This window comes from Polistes canadensis, unplaced genomic scaffold (genome assembly GCF_001313835.1).
Source record: "Polistes canadensis isolate GaletaPanama2010 unplaced genomic scaffold, ASM131383v1 scaffold_8, whole genome shotgun sequence".
Classification (NCBI taxonomy): Eukaryota; Metazoa; Arthropoda; class Insecta; order Hymenoptera; family Vespidae; genus Polistes; species Polistes canadensis.
In genome coordinates, this window is record NW_014569555.1 from 910,775 (window position 1) to 936,158 (window position 25,384).

General features: G+C 29.7%; 5 protein-coding genes across 5 annotated transcripts; 3 read left to right on the top strand and 2 right to left on the bottom strand.

The window, feature by feature from the left end:
• Positions 1–6,343: 6,343 nt before the first annotated feature.
• On the top strand, positions 6,344–12,446 carry LOC106791408 (transcription factor Sox-8-like). Its single transcript, XM_014757029.1, has 4 exons — positions 6,344–6,455; positions 10,780–10,975; positions 11,041–11,128; positions 11,212–12,446. Exons 1-4 carry the CDS (start codon positions 6,344–6,346, stop codon positions 11,905–11,907), a joined length of 1,092 nt encoding a protein of 363 aa, XP_014612515.1. The 3' UTR covers positions 11,908–12,446.
• A 232-nt stretch (positions 12,447–12,678) lies between these two features.
• On the bottom strand, positions 12,679–16,679 carry LOC106791821 (85/88 kDa calcium-independent phospholipase A2). The gene is made up of 3 exons (XM_014757766.1): positions 16,197–16,679; positions 16,011–16,101; positions 12,679–15,413 (listed from the first exon to the last, which is right to left on the bottom strand). The coding sequence occupies exons 1-3, from the start codon at positions 16,421–16,423 to the stop codon at positions 13,356–13,358; spliced, it is 2,376 nt and encodes a 791-aa protein (XP_014613252.1). The 5' UTR covers positions 16,424–16,679; the 3' UTR covers positions 12,679–13,355.
• A 191-nt stretch (positions 16,680–16,870) lies between these two features.
• On the top strand, positions 16,871–21,215 carry LOC106791827 (regulation of nuclear pre-mRNA domain-containing protein 1B). Its single transcript, XM_014757779.1, has 5 exons — positions 16,871–17,187; positions 17,812–18,110; positions 18,199–18,333; positions 18,852–19,127; positions 19,224–21,215. The coding sequence occupies exons 1-5, from the start codon at positions 17,037–17,039 to the stop codon at positions 19,371–19,373; spliced, it is 1,011 nt and encodes a 336-aa protein (XP_014613265.1). The 5' UTR covers positions 16,871–17,036; the 3' UTR covers positions 19,374–21,215.
• Positions 21,216–22,389: 1,174 nt separating this feature from the next.
• On the bottom strand, positions 22,390–23,362 carry LOC106792064 (nuclear envelope phosphatase-regulatory subunit 1). Its single transcript, XM_014758182.1, has 4 exons — positions 23,230–23,362; positions 23,026–23,097; positions 22,753–22,887; positions 22,390–22,690 (listed from the first exon to the last, which is right to left on the bottom strand). The coding sequence occupies exons 1-4, from the start codon at positions 23,255–23,257 to the stop codon at positions 22,533–22,535; spliced, it is 393 nt and encodes a 130-aa protein (XP_014613668.1). The 5' UTR covers positions 23,258–23,362; the 3' UTR covers positions 22,390–22,532.
• A 273-nt stretch (positions 23,363–23,635) lies between these two features.
• Positions 23,636–25,171, top strand: LOC106792056 (transmembrane protein 242). The gene is made up of 3 exons (XM_014758169.1): positions 23,636–23,822; positions 24,027–24,400; positions 24,500–25,171. The coding sequence occupies exons 1-3, from the start codon at positions 23,681–23,683 to the stop codon at positions 24,503–24,505; spliced, it is 522 nt and encodes a 173-aa protein (XP_014613655.1). The 5' UTR covers positions 23,636–23,680; the 3' UTR covers positions 24,506–25,171.
• The last annotated feature ends 213 nt before the right edge of the window (positions 25,172–25,384 follow it).

A 25,384-nucleotide genomic window follows, 5' to 3' on the forward strand; every position in this document is an offset into this window, starting at 1 on the left:
AAAAAAAAAAAATTGAGTAGGCATATCTATTACGTTTATTTTAAGTTCTATCTCTCTTTCTCTCTTTCTCTCTTTTTCTCACGCATACATAAATCTTTTATCCTCCTCGTTCTACCTCCAACACACCGCAGAGTAACCATGGTTACGATATCCTACGAGAGAATAACCAATGAGCTTCCTTCTCCCCACTTTAACTCCACAACTCTATCACACGTATGAACACACACAAACGTAATACCCACCAACCCTATCCCTTCTTCTTTTATTCTTTCTCTCTCTCTTTATTTCTTTCTCTCCGTCGTTCTACCTTCTGGCAATGCGATTGGTCGAAAGATCGTGTACAACGATGACGTCAACAGAAGGAGTGTGCAATCTCTTGGCACTGGACCAGGAACGATTGCACTCGGCATTGCATTCGTCGTTTGCACGTTGCACTTCTCGCGTGAACGTCGAGAAGCCAACAACATCTTATCGATCGCATCTCTCGCCATCTTTATTTTTTTTTATATAAAAATATATATATTTAATAATTAAATATTTCTTTTTCCATCCCATTTTGCTGATAATAATTATTTAATTATTATTATTATTATTATTATTGTTATTATTTATAAATTGTAAATCAAATCCTAATCGTTGCTGTGAAACTATACAAATATTGTTAATTATTATTATTATATATATATATATATGTTTTTTTTTTTATTAATTTATATACACGAGGTTGGATTGAAACGTTCTCAACGTCATCAATTAACATTTACTTTCTTTTTGTTTTAAATAAAAGTAAATTTGACAGAGAAAAAGAAAATTGTTTCAGACTTTATAAACTTTCGAATTGATCAACGCATATTTTAATTTATTGAATTCGTTAATAATTTTGTGTATTAAAAAATGTTTACGAAATGTATACGAGGAGGATGAAATTTTGTGTTAAAAAATATTCTTTAAATTGGTCAAGAAAATTGCAACTGATTGTGAGACAATCTCGTCCGGATTCGATGACAACGCAAAATCGTATCGTAGCATAGTTCTCCGTTGGGGGTCTGAAAAGTTGCGGTATCGGCATCCCAGGGGGCTTACATGGTTACATGTGTCGAGTACCCGATGCGCTGCACCGAACTCGCCGCCCCTGAGACGTCTCTTCGGGTCCCTTTCAAGTACCCGACGGGGTATCCTGGACCCCCAAGAATTATCGGAATCATTATTTTATAGTGTCACGACCGGTAGATCAACGAAAGAAAACGAGAAACGTTACAAATGAACCGATGAACAAATTTCTACACTTTATACGCCATATTGTCCTTCCAATTATTACACACACACATATATATATATATAACTATTTTATTTTAACAATTTTATTCTATGAATTATTTTATAATTAATGATTATATATATAAAAATCGTAAGAAAAATGTAATCATATTCGTTAGAAATATTATTATACAATTTGAAGAGAATTTTAGGTAAATTTGATGAATATTAAATTATAATGAATTGTTTTTTTTTTATAAGTGAAACATTATAAGATTCTATATTAATTAATAATCATAGAGAAATGGCAATAGAATTAAAATAGAAATCATTTTATCCGATATGAGATTAGAGATTTAAAATAATATAAGAATATAATAAAGGGAAATGTTGAGCGCGTAGGAAAGGAGCAAAACAATGACTGGGTTTTGTTGAAGAAGTAGGCGACTAGGCGCCAGAGAGTGGAATCTTCTTCGAAAGAAATGCGGATCGGTTCTTTCGAAACGGCCCTGAAATGCCGAAGCATGCGTATTACGTACGTACCAAGAACGAACATCAGCACATATTGCCACCACGTGGAGTTTCGGGATGTTTACCATTGCAAGAGCAAAATTCGGGCTTCGTTGAAATCAATATTATTGTTCACTGGTCGTTCTAAATTTGGATTCGTGGTTAGCGACGAATCACGATCCATCCCTCACGATTGTGAGATACTCTTCAACTGAAACCAATTCTAAACATGTCTCAACAGATGTTACTACTTTTCTAATTATAATAATTTTCATTAATATCCTTATAAAATTTTCGTATCAAATCAAATGCTAAGTCAAACCATTACTTCGTTACTTGCTAAAAGTCAAATTATTATTTTTAAATATTATTAGTTTAATCATTTTTTTTTTCATTCATAGTTTTGTTATTGAATTAATAGAAATAACCCGTAAAAATATTCCGAATATAAATTTAACGATAACGCACCATGCATTTATATAAATCTACTTACAAATTTAATTAAATGTAACATTAAATTCGGATAAATTATTAACCCCATTCGTGGATATTTAATTACTATAAGTACCTAATAAATACATCTAATATCAATAATCCGATCGAATTAAAAAGTCTCAAACCATGCATTCAAATCTAATCAGAACACGAAATTATACATCAAATTATTCCGAATTTCTAATCTCAATTCTAGTTATTGCTCTACTATAAAAAAACTATTCTCTTAGAATGACGAGGAAAAAAAAAAGTAAAAAAAAATTCGAAGCAACTTCCCTCGTTAGTGAAACACACGTTATTAAAAAAAACCTTTCAGCAATTATTTACAGTAATTTGTAACGAGTACCTAAGTGTCTCCTTTTTAACTTATGTTAACCTAACATATTCTCCCTCTCTCTCTCTATTTCTCTCTATCTATCTATCTCCCTTTCTTTTTCTTTCTTTTTTTTCTTTCTTTCTCTCTACAATTCTTTCGTAGTGAACCCCCGTCGCCGAAAGTGCGAGTGAGACGTTCCCTTTGATCTCTATGCAAAAGCCGCCACACGGCATTGACCGTGGTTTATATGCGCTCATCTATGGGGCACTGTCTTTGCTAGCTCACTCATTCATTAAATTCGTTGTATAATTAGGCGCACGAGAGGAAAGACAGAAAACAAGTCATTTCTACTCTACTTCTGTCTCTCTCTCTCTCTCTCTTCTTAAGAACATTAAAATGACTCTGTACCGAAAATTGACTCGTGTTTCATCCTATTTGTCTCTTTTCTCCTCGCGAGAATTTGCTAACAAAATGAGAAAGAGAAAGAGAAATGAAAAGAGAAAGACAGAGAAAGAAAGAGAGAGATAGAGAGAGAGAGAGAGAGAAATATATCTTTCAGACGATGACAAAGTATCGCGAAATTAAAATTACTTCAAATTTGTGGGATATACATTTTCATTAAAAAATCAAATCTTAATCTTCATAAATATAATTCGTTGATTATATTTTTATATTAAAAACAATACATATAATTAATTCATAAGAAAGTCAAATCTTAATCTTCATAAATATTTAATTATTTGATTATATTTGTTTAAAAAAAAAAAATCTGTTTAATTAAATAATATATTAATAATAAATATTATAATAAAATCTCTATAATCACACGAATAATAAATATAATCAAAATCGTGATAATCAATAACTGTAAATAAATGATAATAATAAAACGTAGATCGTTGATTATTTGCCAATAAGATAATCAGGCACATCCATATGTATCCATAGGTATATATGTGTATTCTATAAACGTATACATGTGTATACACTCGTGTTACTCATGTCAGAGAGTCGTCACTGGGACGTGTTAATGTCGAGTCAAACACAAACCCAGACACAGAGTCTATTGTGTTGAAGATAGGGAAGAATGCTACCTAACTGGCTCGTGCAACCTGTCCATGTCGACGCATCACATCAATCTTGAAACTAATTTCATTTATAACAAAGATATATATAAAAAAAAAAAAAAAGAAAATAGGCAAAAGAAAAACAGATACAAATATCGTATTAATTTATATTAAAATAACATAGAGACCACAGAGAAAGATTATCCAATATGTTCTTACAGTTTAGACCAAAACATACATTTACGTAATACACATACTGGGTAGGTAAAATATTTTTTAAGTTTCTAATCTTAGTATCGGAAAACAAAATTAATTTCGTGTGTTTCAAAAAAGAGTAATTAATTTTTGAAATTATTTAAAAACTTTTAATCCACTATGTGTGTGTACGAAATTAATAAAAATATTTAAAATTTATTAAACTTGTACGCGCGTGTAGAATTACATATTTGATTATGTATTTATATACAAGTGTTCTTTTTTTGTTATTGTTAATATAGTCACTTTTTTAAAATAGTGTTTCGATCAGAGACGAATAATAATCAATACGAATTTATCGTAAATTTGCTTAAAAATATATCTAGAAATATTTTAATTTCATCAATTAACTTAGTTTAATATGGCGTCTCAATTTCAAGATGGATGCCAACAAGTCCAAACATTTAACATCTATATCCTAATAATAAAGATCAACCCTAATTTCAACGAGAACAATTATTTCACAATATATAATAATTATTAATAATAATTATATAATATAAACACATAGGAAAATTAAACATTTAATAAAATTATTATATAAATATTAGATTTTTTTCATGAATTCACTCATTGTAATATGGCGATCTCATTAAAAATATGGTTACCAATCAATCCAAACATTTAACCCCAACATAATAATCAAACTTTACGAATAAACATTACAAAAATCAATTTCATTAAAAATATTTCAATACTTATCATTGAAAAATGTTCTTAATCAATAATTTTAAAATCTAAAAGAAAAATATCAAAAAAATCATTCTTCTAATATTACAAATATTGAATATTATTAAAAAGAAAATCAAATAGAAAAAGAAAAAAACGAATAACCACAAACAACAGGAGTGTGTAAACATTTATAAATCTTCTCTATAAGATAATAATAAAAATCACAAAATATACTTTCACCAGAATAATAATGATCGCGGTGAAAATGTAATAATATCTTTTCGAGGGTTGTTCAGAAATAAGATGGAAAGAGACGGGAAGAGATGTGAACTCTCGTCGTTGTCGTCACGAGAAACTTTAGAAAGAGATGGAAGTAAGAGGAAGGATAAGAATAAAAGGAAGAGGATCGGAGGTATCTCCCTCTCCCCCATCCACCCACCTACCACACCCCCCTTCTTCCTTCTCCTAGCAGAGGTAGGTGGTCCACGGAACCGCCTCCACGATCTTTCCATCCAACGTTTCGTGCGTGTGCCAGACGTGTGCGGCTCGTTTCAGCCTCTTTTGTGGACCAACCTGTGCGACTGGCCTCTCGCATGCATCCTTCTCTTTCTCTCTTTCTCTCTTTCTCTTTCTCTCTTTCTCTTTCTCTCACCGATTTCTCTACCTCCCTATCCGGTGTCTTTCTAGTTACAAAGTTTCGTCAGTCTCACTCAGTCGGCCATCGGACTTTAACTTCATTCGTGTCTTCTCTCTCCCGTGATAAACCGTTCGTTCGTCATCTTCATCAACTTCTTCATTATCTTTTTAATCTTCAACATCGATTGTTAGATAATAATCAGAAAAATGTTTCTTTTAAAATTATCTTAATGTCTTTTTTTTTTGGATATATATATATATATATATAATAATATTATGCGTAGCAATTAATTCGGGGTGATTTTTGTTAACGAATTTATTATTTATATTTATATAATCGTAACGTTTTTGTTATATTATACGAATTAGTTTCTATTATTTTTCAATTACTTTTAGATCAATATCATTTTTCAGGCAATTGTCGTATTCTTTGACGAATAAAAGGATGATTATTTGAATGCAATAAATTTAATATCTATCAGGGTACCGAATTAATTGCTTAAGACTTATGTTAAATATAATTGTGGATTTATTAATATGAGGATTATTTTTTATGGGAACGGGAGAGTAGAGATTAGAATGATTAGGATGTTTGAATCGAGATGAGTGATCAATTTGAAGAAGAAATATCATCGATCAATTATCGTCGTCGAAAGTTTGAAATACTTGGAAAAATCGAGTTTACTGTTCATCGGAAGTTGATAGACCGTTCAACAGGGTCAAGGAATATTTTATTTTTCAAGTGAAAAAGAAAGAGAAGGATATAAAATAGTATATCATTATCGCGATAAATTGTGAGCTCGAGATAACCCCTTTGAAGTAATTAACAGCTTCATATTGTCAGAAGAGGATTCTTTATGAGTCTATCGAAAGAGTAAGGAAGAAAGAAGATAAGGACATTTTTCTTCAATTTTAAAAATTAACTCTCTCTCCTTTATGGGGTTTCCTTATCTCTGAAGAAAATTATCCTGATTTTTGTTTTTTATTTTATTCTTCTTTTGCTTCTTCTTCCTCTTCTTCTTCTTCTTCTTCTTCAGAATTCATTTAAAACGTTTCAAGTGGAAAAACAATCAGAAATATTTTAAAGGAGAGTGTTTTTTTGGTGTACCATAATAAAAAAAGAAAAAAAAAAAGGATGGAAGCTCATCACGTTAATAATTTATCGACGTTGGAAGGAAAGGCTGGAACTTCCGGTATCGAAAATTGCAACAATTCTTTGGACGATGCTGTGGGAAAATTATTACAAGGTTTGTGAATTTTATATTGTATTATAATGAGAAATTTTCTATATCTTTTATTTGAAATGATAACCAATCATTTGTTGATAAATTAGATTTCTTTCTAGATTTCAATATATTCATTTTTGATATTGTTTAATCTGTCATTTTTTTTTTTCAATCAAGACAATAATTTGTTGGTGTTGGATAATTATTACAAAACAAATTATGATTTCTTTTTACATATCAACATATATATTAATTTAACAAAATTTGTTTCTTTTTTTTTTAAATTACACGATAATTTGAATCTCTTCTAATGTAATAAAAATAATAATAATAATAATAATAATAATTTAAATTGGACATCTGTTATTAAATGGAATTAGTATAAATATTGTATTAAACAATGTTATCGTGCCGATATTTTTCATTTGAATTTAATTGGTGCCGAAAGCTCGACCCCGTCGTCGGCCATCGCTCTTCTCTCTTGGCTTCTCTGCTTAAAATTTCTCCATCCTGGTTGTAATGCGTTATAGTGGTAGTAAATAGTAGAAGTAGGGAGTGTAGATTTTGAACGACAGGTGCTGCGAACGAAGCGAAACCGTCGCCACTAATTATGCGAGTACCAAATTTAATCTGACACATCGAGGAGGGAGGGCTAAGAGGTTGGATGAGTATGAGAGGACAACATGATTTATTGTCGGCCATCTTTCTTTCTTTCTTTCTCTATCTCTCTCTCTCTCTCTCTTTCTCTCATTCTCATACGTTTTGTGTAATAATATCTTACAGTAATAAATTATTACGATGCATATAATCATTTTTACCAACGAAAAGAAAAAAAAATCCAAATTTTTCCATGACTTTTATTTCTATTTTTTAATCCTTTTTCTTTTTATTTTTATTTTAATTCAAATCATTCAAATTCATCCATTGAATTTCATATAAATGATCCCACGCACAGGAGGATGTATCACCAATCGATAAACTCGATAGTTTATACGAGTTGTCCGGTTGGAGAACAAGAATCGATTACGTTTCGACAATTTAAATATTTAGTTAGGCCAATCTTGATAAAAGAATATTATTCGAAGTATATTGGTTCGATTGTGTTACATGTTACATGTAAATGCTGACGGTTGGATTTTGCAAAATGGAAATTTTCGAATAACCTAACGAATAACCATAACTCGCGGTCGATATTCGGATACTTTAATATTCATTTTAATATTTAATCAGATGAATCTTAATAAAAATCCCTACTGCTATTAATTATTAATATAATTAAATAAAATCTTGTGCTTCTATCATAAAAATGTAAATGAAAAAAAATAAAACATAATCGAACAATCAACTTTTAATTACTATGACACACACATTACGAAGTAAATTTTAATATTTAATATTAATCTATATATAACTTTGAAAAACAAAATCATATAACTTTGATTATTAAACTAATCAAATATACTGTTAATTATATCACAAAAAGAAAAATATTAAAATTAAATAACACAATCTTAAACGATCGATTTTTCGAATCGAGATCGATTTGCTATGAAATTTCAAAACAAATTTTAATACTTTGATTATAAATTTTAAAAATAGACTTATTCCTTGCAATATATAAATATAAACAAATAAATTCAAACGTAAATCGATTAATTATGATAATTAGATTAACTATCGACAACAGTGAGATTTAGTTGAAGCAAAATTTCAAGTCAGGGTTTGCACGAATGCCAATGTCAAGAAACATTCTCGTCTAGACGAGGTGTCGAAGCATTTAAGGAGGTCTCGTTAACGATGGGAATCAGTAAGAAGGGGATTTGTAAAGGAGTTAATGTAGCAAGAACCGACGACAGCTCGCCATTGATGATCGGGATACTCAACACACACCGGTCCATTCAGGAACATACAACCCCCTATTATAGAACGACTAGAAGCTAACAGAGAAAAGCAAGCTGATCGCTTTCTACCAACACACTTTTACTCTTCTATTATAAAACATTGCAAGTTATCTATCTTATCTTCGTCCTATGATCAATCATTTAACACAACAACAGTAATTAATTATTCAATTCTATTTAATAACACAAGCAAATTTTTATTTTTATCAAATTAAACAAGCAAACAAACAAAAATTCAAGATATGTCAAAAAAGTTGAGATGGATGATTATAAACATTAATTATTTAGTATCTTTTTTTTTTTATTTAGATTATAAAACAATAAACTTAATTCTTTAAATTACAAGACTAATTACGAGACTACAAAGTATAGGAGAAAGGAGTAATAAATTGTTTATAATCATCTAAGCATATTTTGGCCTATTTATAATACTTTAAACTCACCTGAAGATTTCTTAACCGATCAAGAAAAAAAAAAATCAAAAGTAATAATGCTAAATATATTTTCATATTGAAAAATCAAAAGAAGATATGAACGAGAAGAAGAAAGATAGGATAGAAAAGGCAAATGATGCACCATTGAAAACTTCGCCCGAAAGTTTTTCTATTCCTGTCGCTTTCGGGGTGCGAACCCCTTCCGCATTTCCTTGTAAAATATTCTCGGTGATATCGTGACGGGTTTTAGGGGAACGGTATCCCGTTTGTAAGGAAGGACCTCCAGCAGGCGTTGAAAGGAGCCGACAGAAGAACCGCCATCGGTGGACCGTAACCTTACCGTAATTAGCTCCCACTGCTTCTCCAAAATGTCTACGCCCCTGGTGACGATCTACCACGTGTATATTTCCTTTTTTTTATATTCTTTCCCAAACATTTTTCATATTTTATTATACATTTCTTTTTATATATTTCTAACGATTGTGTGCTTTACGCGCGAACCTATGATAATAGAAACAAGACTATATTCACAGATTCATTTTAAATGCGTGTGTATGCACGTGTATGATCAATTTGAAGATAATTTGTTGTAATTTTTTGTTCTTTTTTTATTTTTTTTTTTTTGAAAATGGATACATACAACAAATTTGAATAATTCAATTCTTTCTTTTAATGGTTCTTTTTTTCTTTCTCTTTTTTTTTTTTGGTTTCCTCTCTTTTTCTTCGTTTAGTCTTAACGATTTCCATGTTTAGCACTGGAATATAAAGAACGGAAATTAAAGCGACGTAGAAAACGAAAGGCAAAGATTTATATTACTCTACGTGGAAGAACGAATTTCGGAAGGAGAGAGACGAGAGTTAGTTTTATGGCATGCGTTACATTAGTTGAAACATTCATTTCCCACGACGAGAAGAAGATATCGTCGAAAGAGTGAAGTTTGTTTAATGAGGATGTACCGTACCTACCCTCCCTGTGTCTCGAACATACCATGTTTCAAAAATTATATCTAATCTTATAAACCATACACTTATTTGCATACAAAACAAAAAAACCGAAAGTCAAATGGGTATCGTAACGAATAACGAAATAAAACTTGAAGAATTTTCGATAGCCAAACTTTTAATAAAAACGACAAATAACAATTTATCGTTAGATTGAAAAGCCTCGAGATGTACGTAATGATAATAATAATAATAATAATAATAATAATAATAATAACAATTAGCGTGATAAGGCCCGATAAAGACCACCATGCTTGACTATTCTCAAGAGTTAAACTTTCGAGAGACGTAAAACTGCTATCGCATTTCCGACGTCAAAGATATATATGGGATAGTTGGTATATAAAGATGAACACAAACAGAAAAATAGAATGAAATGAAATATATGATAAATGTTAACATCTTTTTTTTATTTTACATTAAACAGAGAGACCAAGAGAGAAGATATACATTTTTATCTTCCTTTTCTTTTTTTTTTTTTTTCTTTTACCTCATTTACAATCTAATTCCGCAGGTGACAAGAAGAGGGAACGAGCTTCCGGTCCACCTTATATTTACAGAGCTAAGCAAAGCTTCTGCCTCTGTTCAACTTCCTTTTCCTTCAAGGATTTCTTTTTTTCGTGTTACTTTTCTATATCGTGAAAAGAATAATATGATTAGAATGTAATGGAAAAAGTTTTGTTAGAAATCATTTTGAAATGTGTTTACGTTTCATGGAAATATCTTTGATTAAATTCGTTTGTGATCTTCTTTATTCGCCTGTAGATAGGCAACACTTTTTACATTATCGGTAATTGCAATAGCGAGCGCCACCTATCGGTCAAACAAATTGGGAAGCCCCTTTGCAGTATAAAAGTGGTAGAAAATGTTATTATCTTACCGACAGTCGATACATCAACCATAATCATCAACAAATATAGAATGATGCCTGTTTCCAGGCGTCATATCTGCACGAATAATCATGAATAAAGATTTTTTATCATTTTTTGTAACAAATCAAAAAAAAATAATATCATTGTTGTTTAGGATACGACTGGACGTTACTTCCAGTTACTTCCCGAGCTGGAAATCGAAGAAACGCTCACGTGAAACGACCGATGAACGCGTTTATGGTTTGGGCACAAGCAGCAAGACGAAGATTAGCCGATCAGTATCCTCAATTACATAATGCTGAGTTATCGAAAACATTAGGAAAATTGTGGAGGTAATTATTTTCAAGATAAATGATTATTAATTAAAAACAACAAGAGTTATTATTTATTTGTATAGAATTTTAAGCGACGGTGAGAAGCAACCGTTCATCGAAGAAGCCGAAAGACTTAGAAATGCCCACAAAAAACAGCATCCACATTACAAGGTACTTAAACTAATATCAAATTAATTTTAATTACAAATTTATAATGAATTTTTGTAAAATAATCAAATAAATATTTATTCCAGTATCAACCACGACGTAGAAAACCAAAATCGGAAGATCAAGTATTCGGTAATCGGGATTCGATGCATCGTGGATTAGCATCAACCATAACACCGTTAGAAACAGGTCCAGTTTCTTCAGATTGTAGTTACTCTCGTCTTTACCCCGATACCGAAGCTAAGATTTACGAAAGACCAACTTATCAAGATACCAAAAATACTTACGATTTATCGAGAGCGTCCTGGAGTATAAACGAAACGATTAAATATCCAATGGATCATCATCCCACCAATAAGACTTCTTCCTTAGATTCGACAAACAAATACGACGTTAACATGAAAAATTATACCGAAATGAAGTGTCATGAAACAATGAAGTATCATCAAGTTTCTCCAACCAAATGTCACGATATTGCAACAAGCAAATATCACACGGAATCGATTCCAAAATATTCTGAATCGCAAATAAGTAAACCCTACGATTTACCGAAGTATCCTGACGCTAAAAGTTACACAGAAAGTTTGAAATATCAAAGTGACATGATGACCACCAATGGTAAATCTTACGCTTGCATACACGGACAATATTATCCAACGCCGGAAGCGTACACGATGCAAGAAGAAAATGATTATCAAACTCAAACGATGCCCGCGCATACTTTTTATCCTTACATATCAGCGACCATGTCTCAGGCTCCTTATTACATGGGTCCACGATAGATATATTAGGAATTGGAGCCATTTTTTGTTATTTTCTTCTTGGTCGAAACCAAAGTATTAGGTGTACCAATTAATTAAGTATCTTGATATAATATTTAATTAATTTCACCAAAATAACCATCTTTTTTCGTCAAGATATTCGACAATTGCTTAAAAGATGGACCAAAATCATCCGAAAATAATAAATATGATTACTTTATAAACAAATACTAAATTTATTTAAAAGGCACTGAATTAATTGTTACATCTAATAAAAACTATAGGTTTCTGAGAATTTTTCTCTATAATCTCCATTAAAATCCCATGAAAAAAAGAACAAAAAGTAAACTACAAGAAGAAGAAGAAGAAACAGGTGATGTGTTTTATGTGATTGCAAAATTAATTAATTAATATTAGAAATTTGATGATAGGAGACACTCATGTATGTCCACGCTAATATATAGCCTTGATAATCCAAGGTTTCTTTTTACGATCGTTAGATTTATTATTAGAATATTGATTTTATCATGATTTACTATAATGAAAGATAATTATTTTGCCTCTTTTGTTTGTTTTTTTTTGATAATATTCTTTACATCGAGATCGACAATTATTCGTTTTATGTGTTCGTTCTAGTCCTTCAATTTTTATTTTTTATTTTTTGGGAACCTTCGGATCATCGAGACAACTAAATTATTATAATTATTATTATTATAATTATTATTATTATTATTATTATTATTATTATTATTATTATTATATTTTTTGTTAAATATATTCTATATATTTTTTCCGCAAAGATTTCCAATAAAATATGCGAATCATAAATGTTATCTAAGTAATTCTATTACTTTTACAAGTTCCTGACAGGCGTTTACGAATCTTTCAAAATTACCATAATGAGAATACAAAAAAAAGAAGTATTACTATAAAAATTAAACTATTCGTATAAAAAATGAGAAAGATGAAAGAAATAAAAATTACAATTTATCCTGTTAAATCGTTGTATCGCGCAAACAAGTAATTATGCGTTAAAAAAAATTCAACAAAAGATATATGAAGTTTTGAAAAAAACAAATATTAAGAAAACTCAATCTACTTACAATTAAAACAAACTACTACATATGTCAAAAATCGTAAATGTCGTAAATCTTAATTGTACCTGATTATTGAATGGAACTTATTATTCAAAATAAACTATGTCAAATGGATCAGGTATCTAATGTGTGCAACTGACGCAAGAAAAATAGATTCTCTGAATAAATGAATATCAGTAATATCACCGCACGTGTGTGTGTATATATATATATATATATACTATAATAGTTGATCAAAAGATTGGCCGATAAGTCAGCGTGATTTGTTCTAAGTAAATAACAGGACAAAAACCATACAGACTTATTAACCAATCTAATATCTACAACACCAAAAAGCGGCTTCGAGAATTAAATATATATATGACACACATACTACACGTCTTGATTTATCACAGCAGCTAATTCCTGAACTTGATTTCTATTGGCATGCATAAAAGCTTTAGTAGTCCATATCATTTCCGCCAGTACTTCATCTTTCTTTTCATCCATGGCTACTTCCGAGGTCAATTGTGGGCTAAATCTGTAATATGGTACGCCTATCATAGAACACCAAGTTCTAGCACGATCTACAACTCTTCCATCGCTAGCTGTTGCTTGGTCGACTAACAAAGATCCTAAAGTATTAATACCCATGGCAACTTTAGCTGTATCCCAAAGACCTTCTGGTCTAAATACATCTATTGCGGTTAATGGTTCGACAGGTATTAATCCAGTACCTAAGGAAACTACCAACGAGAGTGGTACAACTTCGGATTCGCGTCTAACAGCTTTTAATGCTAAATTATATTCGTGAATTTCGGTTATTGCATCCAATGTTGGATTATTAGCTATAAGACCGCCGTCTAAAAATCTTCCAAAAGCTCTGAAATAAGAAGGTGCTGCTCCTGTGGCACGTGCAGCTTTCCAAAGTAATTGTTCTGCGGGCGATAACGTTTCTTTGAATTGAGTATTTATCGGAACATCTAATAATTCGCTCGGTGACTCATAATTACGGAAAAGATGTAGATCTACTGGTTTGCGATCGGCTAATACACCTGTTATCATTAATTTAGGCTTTTCTATATCGGCCATTACCGTTTCCGGACCTAAACAATCTTTTAATATATTTTCTAAACCTTCGCTATTGTATGGTCTAAAACCAACAAAAGCATCCTCCTTAATACGGAAATACAAAGCTTGACATTCTCTCAATGATTTTCCTGATGCCAAGCCAAGTGCTAGGATTCCACCAGTTGATGTACCAGCAACCCAATCGAAACATTCTATTACTGGTTTCTTCAAGATCGATTCAATTTCCAACAACATTTGAATCAATACCAATCCTCGAATTCCACCACCGTCGAGACATAACAATCTTCCACCTTTTATCTTTTTTTTTCCAAACAATGCCATTGTTTCCATACCAGATACATGTAACATTTGATCCAAGGTAGTACGTGGGACAGATCTTTGTAATTCGGTCGGTATAATACCATTGTAATTTTCATTGTATTTACAGCTACCTTTACAATCCTTCATATTAGGTGGACAACGTTGGGCACCAACAGCGTGCAAGATGTAAAGTATTTTTTCGTTGTTGGAATTAAGATTAACCAAATGTCTTGGTGTCTCGGAATTCCAATTTTCTGCATCTATGTCAGCTCCAAAGCCAATAAGAATTTGAACCAAAGCTATGCTACCTGATTTTACTGCCAGATGCAATGGGGTATTACCATCCTGATCAACTTTATTAACAGAAGCCATGTGACTCAACAGAGCCACTACGCAATCCAAACGTTTTCTTACGACCATAACATGTAAAGCTGTACGTCCTTGGAAATTAACAGCATCTATATCCACGTTGTGTTCAATCAAAGCATTTATAACTGGTCTACTATGAGACCAATGCAAAGGCGTACCACCAAATCTCATGTCTTCCGAATAAAGTACATTAGGTTTATTGTGTAAGAAGTCTCCTACGTATCCTGGATTAGAAGATTGTCCATCTAATGGTGGAATATTAACATCAGCTCCAATTAACAAGAGAGCTTTTACGCATTCTGGCTCATCGTTCATACAAGCAATATGTAATGGCGTATAACCATCGTCGTTTCGACTATTTAAACTATTTGGTAAGCCTTTAATGGTTAAAATAATATCTTTAGTTGAAGTAGCTGCAAAATGATAAACCGTGTTCCCACGTTTATCTGTATGTTCCAACGAACTATTAGCAGCTTTGAGCATTTGTACAGTATATAAATTTTTAGTCTGTACTGCTACCTGCAACGGCGATATTCCAGTTTCTAAACAGCTGCTATTCAATTGACTATTTACCACCGTATTTTTAAACGCCTCGTGAAGAGCAAAATGAGCTGCTAGATGCGCTAATGTCCACGTTGGATGTTCTACTAAGGTGTCGCATAATTTTTGTATCTTGCTCACACTGGAGATCTTTTAAAAAGAAAATTATTTCATATGGTTTGTAAATTTTTTAAGTGGAATAAAAATAGTAACCAATTTTCTATATAAATATTATAATAATAGTAATAGTAATAATAAAAATAAATAAAATATAACATAATGGATGGCAATATTTTATAGCGAAATAAATAATAATTCCTTCCACTATAACAATATTAACAGACATTAAAATCATATAACAGACTTGTGATAAACTTTATAGTCGAAACATAAGAAGCACAAAGAGTGTCACTGATTTTAGCACACAACTTAAATGCATTAAATCATAGTGCATTCAATTAATAATCTATAAATAAAATAAAAAAACAAAGAAAGAAAGAAATGGAAATAAAACTGTTAACATAATTTACTAATAATAAAATTTGAAATATCAAAAACAAAAATACAATAATAATAGTAGTAATAATCATAATACGTGGGTGAATTCAAAAATTTTGAATGAAAAGATATCTGTAGGTATACTCTCGATCAAACTCTTTCATATTTTATTTTTTAAATAAATATTCTTTTTTTATTGTTGAGGCTCAAAACTTTTCAACCCACCCTTGTAAATCTAATAATAAATACCTCGCGTGATATTTGAACCAAAACAGGAACTTTATCTTTGAATATCAAGAAACGCATTTCGCTGTCTTCCACTTCATCCGATCGATACAAGCTATAAAAATACAGGAATATTAAAATAGTGAAAGATAAAAATATAAACTAAAAGTAAAATGATCATAATAAAAATAATAATGGATAATAATATACCTGTAAGCTTGATCCAAGGTTTCCGTGCAGGGTCTATGAAGGATAATCTCATATTTAGGGGTAGCGTCCTTTTCCCCAGGTCCATACAGGACGATACCATCCTCTCGACAAAGAATAAGCCGATTACTATACTGATCCGGTTTGACAGTTAAAACTATATTAGGTGGAGGTGCCGTAAAAACAATGTTTCGCAGGACGTTATTAGCGATCGTACCAAGCCACGTCATGATAATATGCTTCTTTAAACTTAATTGATCTCAGTATCGAGATCCGTTGAACTTTTATATCATCGGTTCGACTATCAATTTTTAATTATTACGCAAATAACATCGATTGCATCAGAAAGATGAAAAACTACAAGGTGAATTATCGATAGTATCTTGACAATTGGTTCGACTAACCTAACAAAAATGAAAATCGTTTGACAACGTCACGCACATAACAGCTGATACATTGGATATCAGTAATGCCAACATTTTCTAACTAAAATGCAAAATTATAAACAGGCTTTATGAATCTAATTTTTAACACTTTTTCTATCGGATTTGAGTAATCTTACAACGCGTCTATTGGTTGTTACGAATTATTTTAAATATTACTAGTGACAAGTTGGTGGCTAGTTTTAATCGTCTCTAGTACCATCTAGTAAGAATCGAAAAGTGGAAGCGCTACTATCGTCAAGGCTATTAAAATAAGAATAAGAGGAAGAAGAAGAAGAAGCGAAGAGGAGTATTCGTCACTGGTTTTTCGGTAAAGGAATACATGCATACACGAAGTCGGTTTAGAAGAAGACGAAGTTTTGTTTAATTGTTCGTTAACGATATTGTCATCTAAAGAAAGATGACAGGTTTTACAGAAAGTGCTCTTGTTAAGAGACTTATGGATTTAAATCCATCACAACAAAGCATCCAAACACTTTCTCTCTGGTTAATACATCACAGAAAACATCATCCTACGATCGTAAAAGTCTGGTTCAGAGAGATGTGCAAAGGTATGTTACCGTTAGGTTTTCTCTTTTCCCTCCTTCCTCCCTGCCACCTCTGTTAGTTACAAATACAATGCGTTTGATTGCAACCAAATATAACATAAATACATTGTTTAAACAAATAATAAATATTCGTCGAATGGTTTCAACGACTGATCCTACTCGATCAATTATTTTTAGGTTAGAAAATAAAATGCTCTTTTTTGTCTTTTTTTTTTTACAACGCCGTCAATTAATTTTGTTTAAACATTCTTTTTGTTTTAACGTTATTTGTAATTTTTTTCTTATTTTTGTTTCGATTATCAGGTATATAATTGGTCTCGTATAATTGTAGAAAATCAATTATATGTGTTAAGATTTGTGATAAATCATATTATTTATTTTTTTAGATCGACAGAATATTTTGTAAAATACGTACATTTATTACGTCGTTTAAAATGATTTTACTTTTAATTCGAAAAATATTTTACTATTTAATTGTAATATAATAATGGTAACGTTTTATTGTATATAAAAATATAAATAAAATTGTAAACAAAAAGTATTGACTCTCCTAATAGTATTTCTCTTTCTTAGAAGAATTTTCATTTGGTATCCTAAAATATTGAAAAAACTTCTACATCTTTCCAGTGAAGGACAATCGTAAGTTAATGTTTATGTATTTGGCAAATGATGTTATCCAGAATAGTAAAAAGAAAGGTCCTGAATTTGGCAAAGAATTTGAAACAGTATTGCCCAAAGCGTTTGAACATATGAAAGGATTCGACGAAAAAACCAGGGAAAGATTAAATAGGCTGTTACAAATATGGGAAGAGAGAGGTGTTTATGATAAAGGGCAAATAGCAGAATTTAAAACGGCTTTCTTAGACACCGTCAAAGAACCAGGAACTCCACCGCCCAAAAAGAAAGCAAAAATTGAGGTAGAAAAGGTAACAAATTCATTGATTTATTTTCTATCATTGTAGAAATTATTTATCAATTTAAATATTACATTAATTTTTGTTACATTTTTTTCAGAAGGAAAAAAAGGAGAGGAAAAAATCCGAGACTGAAGTGGAAGTAGACGGTACCAAAGAACTTCACGTAACCTTAAGTCCGCGTACGCCGGCCGGTGATCCGCCAGAGACGGAGGAACTAATCAAAGCTTTAATGGTTAATGTTAATTTTCAAAAAAGAAATAATAATCGTGCGGACTATGTATCACAGCTAATAAACTATTATATTCATGGAAAAATACATGTTGAGTCCATAAGATACATTAAATGCATGCATTCATTTTCATATTCTCTCTTAATGTGATACTCTTATTCACATTATTAAATACATCCAAAATCCAATGACAAATAATTGTACGAGTTCCTGGATATATAATTTACCTATTTTTTTTCTTTCTAATCATTTCTTTATTGTCCCTTTAAAAACTTTATATTTCGATATAGAGAAATAATTTATATTCTATTATGTACAAAATGACAATTTCATTTGCTTGATCATGAATATAAAACATGTGTGAATATCTTATTTACGTATATTTATATATATTTTTTTACATATGTATATCTACACAAAAATTGATAATTTTAGTTGAATATAATTTATATTACGTGGATACTTCCAAAAGTAAATACTCGGAAGGCAAATATACTAATAAAAGGCCTTCTATATTTCAGGATTTAGAAAATACAGCATCGTCTGATGCTGGCGTAAGAGAACGTATTGCATCCTTACCACCAGAAGTATCAGAAGTATCGCTTCTGGCAAATCTCGCTGATAGATCGGCGGCTGATCAATTAAGCGTAGCAGTTAATGAAGCAGCAGCATTATTAGCTGATTATAACGGAAGATTGCAAGCTGAAATGGAAGATAGAAGAAGATTGTTAACTATGCTTAGAGATTACACATTAGCACAAAGACAATTACTTCAACAGGCACAAACAACGCTAGAGGTATGGTATCTCGTTTAATTATAAATATTAATATTAAAATCAATAATATTTGTGAAGAAAAAGAAACATTCTTAATGTATCTGATTTGTTTTGTAGGATTATAAAGAAAAATTAAAAAAAGTTTGTGCTGTTAGATCCGAAGTGAAATCCCATATTTCTAATTTACCAGATTTGACGCAATTACCGGACGTAACAGGAGGCCTTGCTCCACTTCCTTCAGCTGGTGACTTATTTTCTATGCATTAGTCTAATATTTGATGAAGCATGACCATGTAAGAACTTTTTTTGATTATCATTTGATGAGTTTTATACGGTACAAATGTATAATCATTTTATGCTGGGCTTCGTCGATTGTGATAGAAAGAGGAATCGTATATAACTTTATTTTCCAAAAAATATTACACAAACAAAATAATATTATTAATAGTAATTACCGCGATCATTATTCTCCTATATAAATCTGAGATATAAAAAGAAAGCTACTGATAATGATTCATTGATAAGAAAAAAAAGACCAAAAAAAGAAAAAATTTATAAATTAGATACTACAAACTTTACACTTTCGATGAATTGTTAATATCAAATAATGCACGTGAACAGAAACAATGAAACTTGAAACGATAATTTTATTACTGCATTAAAAAGTATTGGTTGTTAAAGAAAACTGTTACACTGTGGTTCTCGCTTCAATTATTTTCTTTTGGTAATGGATTGATGACTTTTCTCATTATAAATTTCATTTATGTATAAAGATTATTTATAGTGATCGGACAAATTTTCTAAATTAATTTATTACGAGATACAATTATATTATATCTATCTTTTATTTTAATTTGTATATATATACAGGATGAGTTAAGGAACATGACGTTTCAAAATAACTTGTAAAATATACAATATCAGGTGCCTACGATCATGTCTACCAATATTATTATATCATCATAAACAAATTTGTCCTCGATTACAGACCTGTTGAATTAACAATAATATGCCGAATAACTTATTTGTGAACATCTTAGTAATTATTCATTTTAGGCTCTACATAGTATCATAGTTTTTTATGCAGAATTTGATGCTTTATCAGAATCCAGAAAAAATTAGGCATTCCATTTAAAAAAATAACGATGACTTTGACATCTCATTAAGAAAGTACCTTAAAAAAAAGTTTTATTTACTATTACATTTGCCTCCTAATTTAGTTTAACTGTGCAGGAAACATTTTTTCATACAATTTATATTTTACAAGTTATTTTGAAACTTCACGTTCCGTGACTCACCCTGTATATGAATCTACTATATATATAAATGTACAAAGTATTTTTTTTTCGTTTGTTTGTAAGGAATATGAAACTTCTCTTTGCAAAAAAAATACAAAGTTCTTCCAACACCATTCACTTCGTATTAAATCCGCTTGTATGTACAAAATATTTTGTGACATCGACTTCTTCAAGATATGCTGGATTGCTATAAATTTTCTTACTACTTATATAAAATTACAAAAACAAAAAAAGAAATAAAAGAAAAGTTTATTTATTACAAATAAGCACTTGTAGATACATATAATTGTCTTTAAAAATAAATTGTTCAACCATTAAGATATATTTGAAACACACTTTTATTTTATATTACAAAACAATTCTGGTTTCTCATTATCTTTCTCGCTCTTTTTCTCTCTCTTGTATAATAAAACACGAATTTATTTGATTAATCAAGATCAAAATAAAGGAATCAATATAGATTTATATACGAGTATATAAAACGGATTAAATTATGTTGTACTATAATAATATAAAGAATGAATTTAAAGTGACACAAAATTTTCAATCATTGACACACTATGTTTATGCTTGTACAATACATTCTGATTTATATAAATTATATAAATAGGATTATTTTCAATGGTATTTTTCATATTCTGTTGAAATTCTCAATGACTCAATACTATCCAATAAAATAGTATTGTTTCATTAATGTTACAGTGTAACATGTAATATTATTTTAAGAAACAACAAATTGCATGATTGTGTAACGCGAAGACTGTAATAATTATCAAGAAAAATTAATTATGAATAAATGTTTTGAACGTTATCGCTTGTTGAGTTGATTAATAGTCAAATTCATAAAGTTTTACATATACCATTGTATAATATCTCTTAGGAATTAAAATTGAGGAGTATAATAAGAAAAATATTCAATACAAATAGATAGATATTTGTAGATAGTAGTTTTATTTTTCCATATTTGTAACTTTAGATTTTTGTATAAATTATAGAATATATATATGGGCTTGTTTAAAAGAAAGTTTCGTCCGATTAAATATTTTAATAACTATTACAATTTTTTGATAACATAAAGGAATATATATATATATATATATAAAATATTATACGTATATATCAATTATAATGATTAATTCATTTTTCACTTTTTAAATGATTTAATAGTTAATAAAAGTAATGACGACGTCGCGGTAAACAAACCCATTAATTCTTAACTAAAATATGGAAGTATACAAAGACTATTATATACATATGCGTTTAGAATATTAATTTTAAGTAAAATTGTCTTCATATTAAAGTTACACGAGGAAGTAGAATACGTCGATATATATAAGTGATAATCAATAGATATTTTCTTTTCAAGATTGTTCACAATAAAAATTAGATGCTTATTTATCTAACGCTAAAAATTTTTTAAATGTTACACATATATATACAATATGTACAAACAAAAATAATTACAGTCAATCGTGTTTTTAGTTATGATCTCGCAGATAATTATCGTATAGACAGAGCTAATATCAGCTAACACAAAATTCACTAAAACTTAATAAATACGATCAAGACATCGTCGTCGGTGTAAAAATTTTTCTGTTTAAAAATCAACAAAAATAACTTAGTATTAAAAATTATCGACAATTTAATATTTAAATCTTGATACAAAGAATTTATGAAACGGTAAATTTCTTTGGAACGTTCAGAACGAATGTATGCGTGGACTTAGAAAATAGATATATTCTTTTTCTCCAATTATAGTAGCAAAAATATATGCTTTTTCTGGTTTTTAGATTATTCGTCGAGCGATCTATTATTTTATAAATATTATGTAATGAAAAAAGGTATTTTGACGTAAAAATGGTATCAAATATAACATTTGATCATATGCATTATGCATGATCCAACGTATACAAATTCTCGAATTGTTTAATTTTGTACTATACCTCTGCTTTATATTATGCGGAAGGAACAAAACATTGAATGAATCATAAATAATATACTCATTGTTATATAAAAATATCTTCGATATACATATACATTCCTTTTTGGACACCCTATGTAGCAATCCAGGCATTTGCAAAGATCTTACAGCTTAATATATACACAACATATATGTACATCGTCTTTTTTAAGTTTCATGTGGATGCGCAGGTCTTTTAGGTTTAAGAATAAGCTTTCCAGTATCATCACAACTCATATTAAAATCACCTAATACGCTTCTCGCTCTTTGTGTAATGATACTCGGTGCTATTACACGTCTATGTACTCCCATCATGAATAATATTACTAAAATTTGAAACAAAATGTTAGAATAATATCGACGTAACATATTCAATTTGTTTTCTTACCTAATATGATACTAGCAGTCGTAAAGAATGGATGATTATAAAGACTTTGAGTAAAAGATACCGCTGATGTATTTGGATCTGCTAACCAATGCCAAGCACCAACAGCAGTGCAAACAGAGATAAAACCTAATAACACTGTAATCACATGAATGATCCTTATTATTTAACAATGGTTGATTAACACATTTGTTACATATGTAAATATTTTGCATAAAATTATATAAAAAAATAAAATCATTTGTACATAGCAAAAATAATGAAACGAAAACATACTCCTCCATCGTAGAGTTGCCGGTTGTAAACTTGCGATAACCTCAGTGAGGCGTCTCTCAAACGCCTTTAAATCTAAAAATTAATAGTCTATGAAACGTAGTTTTCATTATTCTAATTAATCGCCCATGATTTAATCTATTTTCTAAATTTATCATTAAATGTTTTATTTTACTTAACTATTAAAGTTAATTTATTTATATTTACCTTCGCACACAGTTTGATCTAAAGACATTTCAGCTTAAAAGTGCAACACAATATACATTTGATCGTCGGATATACAGGGATACCAACAAATACAGTTTTGTAAACTTAATAAATAAAAATTTACCAAAAATTACTGAAATATTAATGATTTTATTAAAACGTTTTTGTTTTTTCTTCTCTTGTTTGTTCAAATTAGAAATAAAGCTACGTATACATTTGCGCAAAAGTTAATATTTAATTGAACAATATTAATTATATAATCGATATATGTAAGTAATACAAGAAAATCTAATTTCATTCAATCAAATTTTCATCAAATTCATTTAAATTAAATATATTTTGATTTTGATAAACAAAAAGTTATGAATTAATTGTACATATTGTATATACCAGTGCATTCGATCAAAGCGACATCTAAATTAATTCGTGGAACTATTCAATATGAATTTAAATGAAACATGTAGCGGAAGATTTAAAAATGGCTCCCGAATCTGAGGTTATGTTTTCACATGAGACTGATATAATTGAACAATCAAAGAAAGAAGTGACAACATTAACCAAGAATATCGAGAAAGAAAAAGAGAAATTTTACGGTACGTTTAAGTCACTATTATTTATTTCAATTAATTTCTAACTATATATATGTAAATAAAATCTTATACAATCATGATCTTGCTAAATTATTTAAAATCATTGTTGATTTTGTCGTTGTAATCGATAAGACTTGTATTTAATTCTTTGAAACTTTATTAATATAAATACTTATCTAAATAATGTTTATTATGTTACAAGTACAGCTGCAATTTTCTTAAGCAGTGTCACCGGTTTGTCTGCACTTATCGGTTTTGGTACAACACTAGCCTCAGCGAGAAAAAAAGATCCAAAATACTTCAACGAAGGATTAAGTGGATCTAGAAGACTACATGAAACTGGAGTTTCCTTGGCATTCAGAGCACTTAGTTGGGGTACATTTTATGCGGTAACAGGATGTGGTCTTTTATTTTATGGTATATGGAAGTTGTCGGGTGCAAACAATGCTAAAGAATTTAGATACAAAATGGGATCAATTTTGCCTAAGATTCCTAAAAATGATCCGCCACAAAGTAGAACAGAATTCGAAGGCTTGACTGATCTTCTTACATATATTGCAGAAGATTGGGGTAAAAAGAAGGTGTGAAAATAATTAAAATATACAAAATGTATATTCAAAATGTTAAAAAATTAATTTATATAATAATAATTACTAATTATTTATTTATTTTATTTATAGGACTGAGAGATACTCTATGTTCATTTAACAAATTGAATTTGTAATGGTAGAAAAATATTGTACAAAGTGATATAATATATAGAAAAGACTATACCTAAACTCTACTAACTATAGCTAACTAACTGAAAGTTAACAGTACGATAAATCAACAATTGCAATAAATTTTTTTTTATTAAAGTTTTAATTTATATATTTAAAAAATGAAATAATCATTAAGAAACGGAAATAAAATGAACGAAGAAGCGTATTTTTATATAATTTTATGAAAACAAATGTTAAATTTTATCAAAATGTTAAATCTTATCAAAATGATACATTAACAAAATTGTACTATTTACGTATAATGTGCATTGATTAATAAGCGATCATTTAGAATAGCTAATACACAGAAAAAGCATTCAGTAATTTTTAAATGGGTCATATGTGCAGTGACCTCACATTCATATGTCGATAATATTGTCACTTCATGCTAGTGCTGGAATTTTTCTAATTAACATTTACCTTGATTTTATAAATTCTATGTATAAATATTTCTCTTTATTTCTCGTTAAAATATAATTTCAAGTATATACACACGGTTAATTTTTATTTATTTTTTCTTTCCTAAAACGTAACTACATATAAGATTAGTCAACATTTCTTAGGTTCGTAATTTCAGCATAAAAAAAAAAATTATTAAGAACCCACATTTTTATGATACTCTTCTATCGAAAAATATTAAAATATGTTTAATTTACTTAAATAAAAAGAAATAAATTAGACTTCCACACATACACACACACACACACACACACAAAGAGGTTAGTGAGAAAAATTATAATTAATAATTAAAATCACCTATGAACCATCCTATAGTTCAGGGCTTTCCAAACTTTTCCATTCGAC

Bases quoted from the DNA above. Each gene is read 5' to 3' on its own strand.
- LOC106792056 (XM_014758169.1), top strand. From the start codon at position 23,681: ATGAAACATGTAGCGGAAGATTTAAAAATGGCTCCCGAATCTGAGGTT. The intron at 23,823-24,026 runs GTACGTTTAAGT...TTACAAGTACAG, and splicing joins AGAAAAAGAGAAATTTTACG to CTGCAATTTTCTTAAGCAGT.
- LOC106791827 (XM_014757779.1), top strand. From the start codon at position 17,037: ATGACAGGTTTTACAGAAAGTGCTCTTGTTAAGAGACTTATGGATTTA. The intron at 17,188-17,811 runs GTATGTTACCGT...ACATCTTTCCAG, and splicing joins GTTCAGAGAGATGTGCAAAG to TGAAGGACAATCGTAAGTTA. The intron at 18,334-18,851 runs GTTAATGTTAAT...TCTATATTTCAG, and splicing joins AACTAATCAAAGCTTTAATG to GATTTAGAAAATACAGCATC.
- LOC106791408 (XM_014757029.1), top strand. From the start codon at position 6,344: ATGGAAGCTCATCACGTTAATAATTTATCGACGTTGGAAGGAAAGGCT. The intron at 10,976-11,040 runs GTAATTATTTTC...TTATTTGTATAG, and splicing joins ACATTAGGAAAATTGTGGAG to AATTTTAAGCGACGGTGAGA. The intron at 11,129-11,211 runs GTACTTAAACTA...TATTTATTCCAG, and splicing joins AACAGCATCCACATTACAAG to TATCAACCACGACGTAGAAA.
- LOC106791821 (XM_014757766.1), bottom strand. From the start codon at position 16,423: ATGACGTGGCTTGGTACGATCGCTAATAACGTCCTGCGAAACATTGTT. The intron at 16,102-16,196 runs GTATATTATTAT...GTATTTTTATAG, and splicing joins ACCTTGGATCAAGCTTACAG to CTTGTATCGATCGGATGAAG. The intron at 15,414-16,010 runs GTATTTATTATT...TCTTTTTAAAAG, and splicing joins TGGTTCAAATATCACGCGAG to ATCTCCAGTGTGAGCAAGAT.
- LOC106792064 (XM_014758182.1), bottom strand. From the start codon at position 23,257: ATGTCTTTAGATCAAACTGTGTGCGAAG. The intron at 23,098-23,229 runs GTAAATATAAAT...ATTAATTTTTAG, and splicing joins AGATCAAACTGTGTGCGAAG to ATTTAAAGGCGTTTGAGAGA. The intron at 22,691-22,752 runs GTAAGAAAACAA...TTCAAATTTTAG, and splicing joins GACTGCTAGTATCATATTAG to TAATATTATTCATGATGGGA.